The sequence below is a fragment of the Saccostrea cucullata genome, unplaced genomic scaffold, assembly GCF_032062105.1.
Source record: "Saccostrea cucullata isolate Sc308-1 unplaced genomic scaffold, CSIRO_AGI_Scuc_v1 ctg2585, whole genome shotgun sequence".
NCBI classification, from domain to species: domain Eukaryota; kingdom Metazoa; phylum Mollusca; class Bivalvia; order Ostreida; family Ostreidae; genus Saccostrea; species Saccostrea cuccullata.
The window spans coordinates 43040-54362 of NW_026918022.1; the positions used below are offsets into that span (position 1 = coordinate 43040).

Genomic DNA, 11323 nt, shown 5'->3' on the forward strand with positions numbered 1-11323 from the left:
GAAAATGAAAGTAAATTGTAAATGCTAAAACCCTACTGAGGAATTTCCGAGATAAAATGTAAAGTTTGTAAACAGTGGCCTGGTGTTAAATTTTTCGTTTCTTTATTTATCAACTGTTTTAGAGGCATCTTTTCGAAAAATGTGGGTGGCCCTTAAAAGGGCCGTGGGGTTTTAATCAGTGAACAGCTGCTCACTTAGCCTTTGCTGCTTTCTTTGCCTTTCTTGGAGAGCTGGGCCTTTTTCTTGCCTTGGATTTGGTCTTCTTGGGCGACTTCCTTGCTGCTTTGGGCTTCTTGGCTGCCTTCGCTTTCTTTGGTGACTTTGCCTTTCTTGCTTTCTTTACTTTCTTAGCTGCTGCTTTCTTTGCCTTTGGTTTCTTTGCCTTTGGCTTCTTTGCTTTCTTGGGCTTCTTCGCTGCTGCCTTCTTTGCCTTTGGCTTCTTAGCTGCCTTCTTCTTGGGCGTTGTTGCAACTTTTCCTACTCTGAAACGTCCGCTTGCACCGTGGGCACTGGATCCTTTAGGTCGAACAAGGGCTCCTGACTTAAGACCTTTAGAGAACGCGGCTTTCATTGCTGAAGACAGGTGTGTTTCACTCACCGATTTGTTGTTAGCCAAGATGTATTTTCTGATGGACTGGGCTGAGGATCCTTTACGGTCCTTCATAGCAGTAATGGCCGCACACACCATGTTGAGAGTTGTTGGATGGGCCGCTTGCTTGGCTGCTGCTCTGGGTTTGGATGCCTTCTTCTTTGGTGACTTTCTTGCCTTCTTTGCCTTCTTAGGAGATCCACTTCGGCTGCGGCTTCTACTTCTACTTCTGCTTCGGCTCCTGCTTCTGGACTTGGTCATCTTTGGGGTAGCTGGCTTCGCCGATGCTGGAGATTTTTTCGCTACAGCCTTCTTAGGTGCTGCCTTCTTTGGAGATCGACTTCGGCTTCGGCTCCTAGATCTTGACTTGGACCGGGACCGAGAACGAGATCGGGATTTCGCCATATTCTTACGAACTGACTGGAACTCTTGCTGGAACAAGAATGACGCTCGAAGCTGGTGACGCGCTATTTATTGAAGTAGCGCGGACGTTAAAGAGAGCACCCTGTAGCCGGATGCTGAGTTATCATGGCGGACAGCGAAAATGGCATATTTGTGCTTTCAGGGTGAACGTTTTCGACTTATTCTCTTCGTCCCTTTGCACCTTGGATACCGTGTAGCCTATGTATTATTGGGCTGACATTAGGAGATCATTTATCGGCATTCATATTTTTTCTATTGCGATTTTATGACAAGTAAGCGGCTTTTAAGTGTGTGCTTTGTATGTCATCGCTACTGACACGTCTACTTCTCATTTTAATTTCTGTCTAGGGATACATGATATAAATGATTTAACTGTCTTGAACTTTTGTACACATGTATTTCTTCTTGTCTGGTATAGAATTTTGAAATTTGAACACGGTTATTTATGAAATATTACACTTCTTTGATAACCAACTCAACCGTTTTCAAAAAATCAGTAACGTTACTATAGAACCATAACAATAACAATACTAGCTAGTTTTTGTTATTTTTATTTTATATAAAACGACAATATCTATTTTCTAAAACATACATTATTATTAGAAAACAAAATTTTAAACAAAAGGGATGAAAATAAAGAATTTTGAAAAATATTAATCGTTTTTCACAGCATGCATGTTTAGGCCTACATTTAATAGTGAACCGTTTCAAATCTAAGCGAAAGTTTGAAGTTTTCAAGATTTAACGTCCTGTCAAACAATAAAACATGAATAAAATATTTTGCTTATAAGATGGAATATATATTTTACAACATTTTAGTTGACATTTCATATAAAGTATTCTTTATTTCATACAATATCAGGTGACCGTCTGTTTTTGCAGACGGGAAGCCATTAGGCTATTTTCATTTGGAGAAAAAATATTGGTTTCAAAGTTTTAGGTATTGACTGAAAATCATTAACAAAAGTTTGCAGTCCCCATTATACAAAGTTGTAGGATTTTTTCTTTTAGTATTTCTACATTTATTTGAAAAAATGTTCTCGTAAAAACATGAATTAGGCTACCTCAAAACAAAGTTCTAGGCTATATTCCGAGCTCTTAACTAAAAATTGAATCTTAATTTATTTTTTGAGGGAAAAAAATGGTATGTTTATTTAAACAACAGGTAGGGAAAATTTTAAAGTTTATCAAGAATAATCTAAGTCTTTGAATTTTGAAATGAACTTCATATGTCTTAACCTATGTTTTCATATTCAAGATTATGAAGATACCTAAAAAAAATCCAAGCAATATTTCAAAAAATAATTTGGTTTCAAAGTTACATGTATTGAATGAAAATTATTAACAAAACTTTGTAGTCACCACTAAACAAACTTTCAAGTGATTTTACTTTTATCTGAAATACACATGTATTAATTTTCAAATGCATGCACAAAATAAATTAAAAAAATAATTTCAGTATCAGGCACAAAGTATTTAGATCTCCAAGTAAATATTGAAACTTCTATTTTATTATTTTTGGGGGAAAAGTAATGTTTATTTTAAGAACAGATAGAACCAGTTTTTGAGACTTGAATATAAAATACATAAAGAAATAAATCAATCTTATGCATACGAAATTCATATTAATCTTGTGAATGTTTTCAGCATGTTCAGAACAAAAATAAATCGGGATCGGGAGGCAGTAAAGGCAGCATGGAAGAGGTCAAGAAAGCAGCGTGTGACTTCATTGACAAATATGCCAGTGAGCTTCATCATCTAAGCAAAATCATCTGGGAGAAGCCTGAGTTGGCGTACAGGGAACATCACGCGCATGACGTCATAGCGGCATATCTCGACAAACACTATTTTACTGTGGAGAAACACTACAAACTCGACACAGCATTTCGTGCTGAATTTTCGACCCCAAACTCTAAGGATGGTCCCCGTGTGGCAGTACTATGTGAATATGATGCTTTGCCAGGGATTGGTCATGCTTGTGGTCACAATCTTATTGCAGAGGTGGGCGTGGCAGCTGGAATTGCCATAAAACAAGCAATGACAACATCTGGACAGGCCCTTTGTGGGCAGGTATAGCTTTATACACAAGCACTTGGGGGCCTCCTGGGCACACTGACACACACCCCGCCCCCCGATTTTCCGTTTTTGTTTTTTTTTCCTTTTTAAATCTGTCTTTGACACATTTTATGTATCAGTCGAAAACGATATATTTAAAAACAGCATAATTATTAAGACAAATGAGTTACATTATCGATATCAGATAGTGTATATAGTATAGTATATACATGCGTACATGTACAAAAATGTGGGAAAAATGTGTCAACCTTAGATTTAAAAAAGAAAAAATGGAAAGGGGGTCCAGCCCCAATGTGCCTAGCTGTGCTTCATACTTCAACATAGAGTAGAATTTTATAGTTCAAAGCAAATATTGTTGGCAGTAAATTTTTGTCATCCTCGATTGTTTATTGATGTCTCAACATTCTACATGTACATTACTATTTTATTTTAAGTATATTTGAGCATAGATATAAACACTATACATCATCATCAGCAAATATTGTCTACATCGTAGTACTATGTAAAAGTACTGTAAACATGTTACATTTGGCTGTGTATTCTTTTTTGCGGCTTAAGCGGGTAGCAGCAACTGCTAAATCAAGTACATGTACTTAGCTAAATGTCTTGCAGGTATACACATAAATAAGAATGTGAAGAAATGCGCTAAATCAATGCCCTGTTCACACGGAGAGTTTAATTCGCAGTAAATTAATTCGAAGTAAACTAATGCAAATCAAACTAATACGAATTAAATTGCATTCACACAACAGCTAATGCGAAGTAAACTAATGTGAATTAAAATTTTACTTCTGCAACCTGGCGTCAGCACGGCTATTATGACGTCACCAGCAAATCACATCACCTTATGCTGAAGCAGATCTATTTGATATAATAGCAAAGTGTCTGTATGTCTGTATTAAATGATTAATAAAATTTTCTGTAGTTTTTCACTCAAAAATCGCACAAGTACCTATAGCTGACCACCAACAATTAGCATTTGACTAAAATTTGCCATTACGCATGCGTCAGAAAATTCGAATTAGCTTCGCTTAGCGTTCACACGTAGCTAATGCGAAGTAATTTAATGCACAGTAATCTAATGCGAATTAAAGTAATTTGCATTAAATTCTCCATGTGAACGCTAAGCGAAGCTAATTCGTAGTAACTTTACGTTTAATTAGAATTAAACTCTCCGTGTGAACAGGGCATAAATCTACGCTAACTTATTCAAAAGTCAATTTCCGCCAAATATCGTACATGCTGAATATAATACATTTTAATATCAGTCATATTACCAGGTATATACCAATGTTTAACAATATTAAACCATATTCCAGTTGTCAGTGATAGGGACCCCGGCTGAGGAGGGTCGCTGTGGTAAACACGACTTGATTACGGCGGGAGCCTTCACCTCAGTGGACGTGGCCATGATGGCTCACCCCTCACAGTACACACTGGCCCGTCCAAAGTATACGTCCATGATTCCGTAAGTGTGCAAATCACCATTGTATGGTTCATCAATACATTTCTAGTAAACTTTTTCTCATATTGTCTACTTGTTTCCTGCTCAATAGCAATGAATTTAAAATTCTGGTAAATCTTAATGTCATAAATTTGAGGGGTTTTGTGATCTTTCAAATATTTGATATGTATATATGAATACAAATTTAAAAAGTGGTTTGTAAAGAACAAATGATGGTGAAAAAGTATGAATCTTTCCATAAAGCCTAATTTATCTTCACTAATTTTGAAATCATTTTAGTGTGACTATCAAGTTCAGTGGTCAGGCAGCCCATTCAGCCTCTCACCCCTGGGAGGGCCTCAATGCTCTGGACGCAGCGGTCATGTGCTACAACAGTATATCGTGTCTCCGGCAGCAAATGAAACCAACATGGAGAGTTCATGGTTAATATAATTCAGTGGCCCTTTTCACAAAAAATCTTACGACTAAGACTAAAATCTCCCCCACTCTATAACAAATATCTATGCTTTGAAAATCTTATTTTTTCAGTAACAATTAATTGATATTTTATTATTTATTTGTCAGTAATTATGTAGAAAAAATATACTTATTAAATAAAAAATTATGGAGTGGTGAAATTTTAGTCGAAGTCGTAAGATTTTTTGTGAAAAGGGCCACAGGTCCTTTAAAATCTGCTCTCCATTTAAAATCAGTACAAGACATTACAAATTTTAAAATAGTTTGAATAACATTTCCTTTCTTCATTAAAAAGAGCTAGTTTTAGTGTAAATGAAAAAGAGGGGGAAAATCATTATCAAAAAAAGATAAAAGGGGTTTATCATTACGGAAATGACTGATAGATAGGTAATTTCTTTGGTTGATGAGGGTATGTCTAAAGGAAATAGAAATTTACATAAATATATTTTCAATTAGAAATTTGCATAAATATAGCAGGGCTCTAGAGGAATTTTAAATTATCTAGCATTACAGTGTATGAGATGATTGAAAAATAATATTTTGAGATGTCCATGATTGTTTTTCTCAGGGGTAATCCGTAATGGAGGGGCAGAGCCTAACATTATACCCGAGGAAACGGAGATGGAATTTTTTCTAAGAACACCATCAGAAGCTGAACTGGAAATCCTCAAGAAGAAGGTGATAGATTGTATCAATGGTGCCGCTCTCTGTACCGGGTGTCAGGTAAAATTTTATCATGAGACTAGCTTTAACCACTGAATCATTCTTTCTATACTTTCTTAAACATTTTAGTGCTTTGCCCCCTGATGCATTACATGCTTTGCCCCCTGATGCCACAATTTGACGCCATGCTCCATTTTCCTGATGATGACGCTATGCCCTATTTCCCTGTTGACGAATTATGACGCATGATATTCACAACAACCCTAAATAGATCTGTGATTTCCCCCGTTTCTAAATAATTCAACTCTAGCTCATTCTGTTTGTAATTATAGGCAAGCTACACCTTTGCTGAGAAACATTACCAGGCTCTACTGTCCAATAACACAATGGCTGAATTATTTGAGGTGAATGGGAGACAACTGGGGATTGAGTTTGACCAGAGGGAGGAGATACGCACTAAGTTTGGTGGTTCTACAGACATGGGCAATGTCTCTCATGTGGTGCCCAGTATCCACCCCAAATTCTACATAGGAACCACCGTTAGTAATCACTCCAAAGGGTTTACAACTGCAGCAGGTCAGTTCACTATGTTAAAGTTATATCGGCCAATTTTTTTCCCCATTGTACATGTAATTTTTCATAAGAATTAGCAAATATTACATACTGTATGCAGGGAAAATTTCGCCCCCATTTTATTTTTGCCCCTTTCGCCATTGTTGCAAGTGGGCAAATTTAAAACGGGGCGAATTCAAAGAAAACAGTTAATATAAATTCTTAAACAGAACTGGGATAAGGCGAATTTAAAATGGGGCAAATTGTAAGCAAGTGTAAAGGGTGAAAATAACATGGGGCAAAAATAACCCTGTATACAGTATACATGTATCTATGTGTATGCATATATTCATATTTTGATGTCCATGATGCAATTGTTACTACCTATTCTTAACTTCTGCTAAACTTGAGACAAAATATATTATATATATCTTATTTTCAATATTATGTATAAAAAAAATTATGCTAGATTTTAGATAAACATACCTAAAAATAAGTTTACATGATTGTATTTACACTGTATTGGTCAAGCTGAAAAAGGAGTCTGTGAGCGAATGCGCATTAGTAATACACCCGCTCTGATGTGAATATACTCTATCATGTCATTGTACACAAATTCAGTTACGAGGATATGCACAGATAAACAGGAAGTTGACATCAGATTTAAACAAAAATGAATCCCATCAAATGACATGTCTCCACAAACATTGTGCTAAAATTTCAAGCAGCTGCAATGAATAGTTGCTGAGAAAACTGTGACGAAAATTTGTTATGCATGGTACAGACAGACGCAAGGATAAACAGGAAGTTGACATGGGATTTGAATAAAAAAGAATCCTATCATATGGTATGCCTGAGCAAACAATATGGTAAAATTTCAAGCATCTGCAAAGAGTAGTTGTTGAGAAAACTGTGACCAAAGTTTGTTACTGACAGACGCGGACAGACAGGCGGACAGACAGACAGACAGACACACAAGGGTAAAACAGTATACCCCCCTCTCCTTCGGAGGGGGGTATAATAATCACAAATGTTTCACACCATGGTACTTTTTAACCTTTGTCCAAGGCCTTGTTGCAAACAGTCCATTGAATGCCAATTTAAGTAGAATCTTTTTTCTGATGGAATCAATTTTCATTTTTCAGGAGCAGATATCGCCCAGAGTTACAGCCTGGCCGTGGCTAAATCCTTGGCAATGACGGCTATAGACATAATGTCCAAACCAGGACTGATGGCTAAAATACAGGAGGACTTCCATAAAGACTTACAAAGTGTATCCTAGTCTAACCAGTTACTGAGAAAGTATGTGAAATAGACAGTACCCCGATATTGTCTGATTCTATTTATATTAAACCAGATTTTATAACATGAAAAATACTATATAACTGAGAAATCTTTTCACAAAAAAACATCTTTGGTTTTTATTAAAATGTTTTTATTAAAACGATACAATTATTTTTATAAATGTTCTGCTAGTTTTATAAAACATTGAAAAAAATTGTGATGATTTATACAACATGATTTGAATTTAAGATTTATTTATATAAAAGTGTATGTATATTTGGACAAACATGAGGATACACTTACTGATTTTAAAGAATGTGAAATGGTTAACTACAGTGTTGGTCTGATTAAAAACCCATTAAGTTAAAAAAAAATTAATGAATACCCAGAAACCAGTCTGTTGTTTTTTTTAATTTAAAAAATCTGTTCTCAAATTTGTATTATAATTGTGTAAGCTCAAATTTGTATTATAATTGTGTAAGCTCAAATTTGTATTATAATTGTGTAAGAATTTATCCATGTTGTTTTAACTATCTTGTACCAAAAAGAACGAAATGTACTAGCAATGCAGAAGTAAATTCAGTTTTACTTTTCTGTCATCACATGTTTCTATATAGGGAAGGTCAGAACTCATTATGGGTCATCAACATGTTTATTTAAACTTTAAAAATTCAGAATGTGAGCCAATCTAATTAAAATTAGATCCTTTGATCCGCTCACCTAAGATCGCTAAACAAAGGTTTAGCGATCTTAGGTGAGCGGATCAAAGGATCTAATTTTAATTAGATTGGAATGTGAGCGCGTGCATGATGGTTTGTTTCAAACTTGTGACTTTAAGATTGAACATTTAAGGATACACCAAAGGTTTCCAAAGGGCAAAATTTAATTTGCTTGTAATTCTTTCATTAACAAAGATAACATATTAAAAGTATATATCATTTGAAAGCTTGTTAAATTCACTATTTAATGATCTTAATTTAAATTTTCAATTTTATCTTATTAAAAAATTATTAATATTTTAATGTAAATATTAGTGCATTTATATTTTATAAATCAACTTTTTTGTATTCCACCTCTCAAAGTCAAAATTTTGCCTCAATGTAGACTAAAGATTGAACTTTAAAACGGTATCTCAGATTTTTGATAAATCTTCTTATTCAAAAGTTACATCCATTTGTCTTTCAATGTTACCAATTTATTAGCCTAATTCTACATTTCCCCCAATAATTCGAGAACTGAGCAAGATATCAAAAATCTGAGATACGGTTTTGTGAACACACATTTGAGACGCATTCTGGCCAGTTTTCAGAGAAATTGGTCAATAAATAAGGGAGCTGAATCCTTTCAAATAATACCACCAACTGTCTGATATTACTTTACAGTAGAGGGCAAAAACCCATTACACAACAAAGTCTGCCAAAGCTGGAAATATATGACACCTTGGAGATTCAGCTTTGAATACCTGTCACTTATCCATATTTCCTATGCATATTCACAAGAATGGGAGGTTCTGTTCTTTATTTAGGTGCTTTTAATGAAGTAAAATAGGTTCAATTCTGAATCAGAAAGATTTCCCGGCAAAATGGCAAGAGCTAAGCTCCACCTCCTATTTCATGGTCATTAGTGACCTGTTAGATCTCCTTCCCTAAATCTAGAGTCCCTGTAGTTTAATTACTGATAGCCTCTGTGTGGCTAATGAAGAATTCCACAAGTGGTCACAGTGATTTATTGCTCCTTTCAGAAGCAGGCAGTTACAGACCAAATCAGAAGCTTCAATAACGGCACATTCACATGTGTTAGTGTTTATGTTTGATTATTGTTAAATAATTAGAAAACCATTTAATAATCAGCAAGAATTTTTCATGCATTATAAAGCAGTGATTAGCATTGTTTTCTTAGCCAAAAATCTCAAAATTGACAAAAATCTTGAAAAAAGCCTTTGGTGTATCCTTAAATAAGCTGATCAGTTAGATAACATTGTGGATGATGCCTTATCTCATAGATATTTTTCTTTTTTTAATCTATTTATATTCCAAATATAGATTAAATTGTAATATCTCAATATGGCATGGTATGATGGATTGATAAAATGGCTTGCTGTCAGATCTGATTCTGCATGTATTCATGAGATTATTCAATAATTAAGCTATTTATTCTACAAACAAAAGTTATTGATTTATGTTGATTGTTAGTGAATAAAAAAAACAATGAATTTGATTTATAGCTTCATTACTCCTTTTTATACGCCCGTCTTAAGACGGGACGTATTATGTTATAGGCTTCATGTCCGTCCGTCCGTCCGTCTGTCCATTCGTGTCCGGCTCATAACTTCAATACTATTAGGCCTAGGATTATCAAACTTTGTCGACTGATACTTCTTGGGTAGACGGTGTGTCGCGCACAAAAAGTAGGTCGCTCTGACCTTTAATAAAGATGCTATGGCCAAATATGGAAAAATCCTGTCCGGCTCATAACTAGAAAACTATTAGACCTAGAGCTATCAAACTTGGCAAAAGTATACATCTTAGGTAGAAGGTGTGTCGCGACCTATTTCAAGGTCACTGTGACCTTTAATTTTAGCGAAATTTTTAAAAAAAACTAAGTTTTTTAAATTTTAAATTTCATAACCCTAAAAATATAAAAAATAGAGTTGTATCCTTATTAAAAAGTATTAAATCAAGTAAAAACTTATTTTTTTCATCATATACTTTACAGGAATCTTAAACAAATTTCAATGTTAATGAGAGGAATTCAGTTTGTCCCATGGGCATAATTATCAAGCACTGGTCAAGAAGAATTTTGATAGCAGAAAGTTGCATGTCAAATTAGAGAGAAATTAATGAGTTTAGTGTGAGGAGGTAACTAGTAGAGCATTGGTGTTATCAATATCCCTTGGGTATTGGGCAAATGGACAGCCAGCCTAGCTGTTAGATTAAAAATAGCTCTTGTTGGCTAGCCTAAGTTTTAAAATGAATTTGATGAAAAGTAATTAAAACTTATTTGATAATGCATGATAAACCAATAATCTGATATTATATAATATTAATTAATTAAAAACTAATTTTATGGGGTGGGGTTGAATCAGCACGCCTACTTGTCCATATGAATTAAATATAAAACCTGTCTGGCATTAAATCTAAAAAGAAATCATGAAGTATTTTATATGTTTTAAAAGTGTTTTAGGATAAAAAGTGCAGATCCATTAATATTTAGGGAGTAATGAGTAGACGAGCATCCTGTCAAAGATTAATTAATGAGTTCAATGTAGGAAGGCTATCTGATCAAGTGCTGCCTTATCTGTATCCTTTGGGGATTAGACAGAAGAACTGCTGGTCAGTTTATAGCATATGTCATTTGATGGCCAGCCTTTCTTATCAAAATTAATTTGGCATAGATTAAGTTGTTAAGACTAATTTGATATTGTTTATTATGATGGCCGGCATTTGACAAAGTCTAACACAAACAGTATAGAAATCTGTCAGTTTAATATCTAATATTTGTTATAATTATGCCTACAGCACAGGGGATGGATAAAGAAATATTTTTTTAAAAAATGGAAAAATCATGGAAATCTTAGAATCAAGGTTGACGGTGATTTTCTTGCACTCTTAACTGTTAAAGATAATTGTGTAATTTTTTGACGGGCGTATCATGCTGTGGCGTGGCACTTTATTTGAATATTCCTATAGTTAGAGGTTTACTGGGTTAAGTTCAAATAGAGAACTAAAAAATGTAAAAGCGATTGCGTAAAATTTTTTTTAAACATTTGAAATTCATGCAAAAAATATTTATTTAAGGCCATAAAAAATTAATTC

General features: G+C 34.5%; 2 protein-coding genes across 2 annotated transcripts; one reads left to right on the forward strand and one right to left on the reverse strand.

Annotated features, from left to right (window-relative positions):
- Positions 1-137: 137 nt before the first annotated feature.
- LOC134235380 (sperm-specific protein PHI-2B/PHI-3-like) lies at positions 138-1066 on the reverse strand. Its single transcript, XM_062717545.1, has one exon. The coding sequence runs from the start codon at positions 992-994 to the stop codon at positions 191-193; it is 804 nt and encodes a 267-aa protein (XP_062573529.1). The 5' UTR covers positions 995-1066; the 3' UTR covers positions 138-190.
- A 92-nt stretch (positions 1067-1158) lies between these two features.
- LOC134235196 (xaa-Arg dipeptidase-like) lies at positions 1159-8186 on the forward strand. Its single transcript, XM_062717357.1, has 7 exons — positions 1159-1284; positions 2660-3082; positions 4408-4556; positions 4833-4975; positions 5578-5732; positions 6005-6248; positions 7370-8186. The coding sequence occupies exons 2-7, from the start codon at positions 2708-2710 to the stop codon at positions 7504-7506; spliced, it is 1203 nt and encodes a 400-aa protein (XP_062573341.1). The 5' UTR covers positions 1159-1284; positions 2660-2707; the 3' UTR covers positions 7507-8186.
- Positions 8187-11323: the final 3137 nt, after the last annotated feature.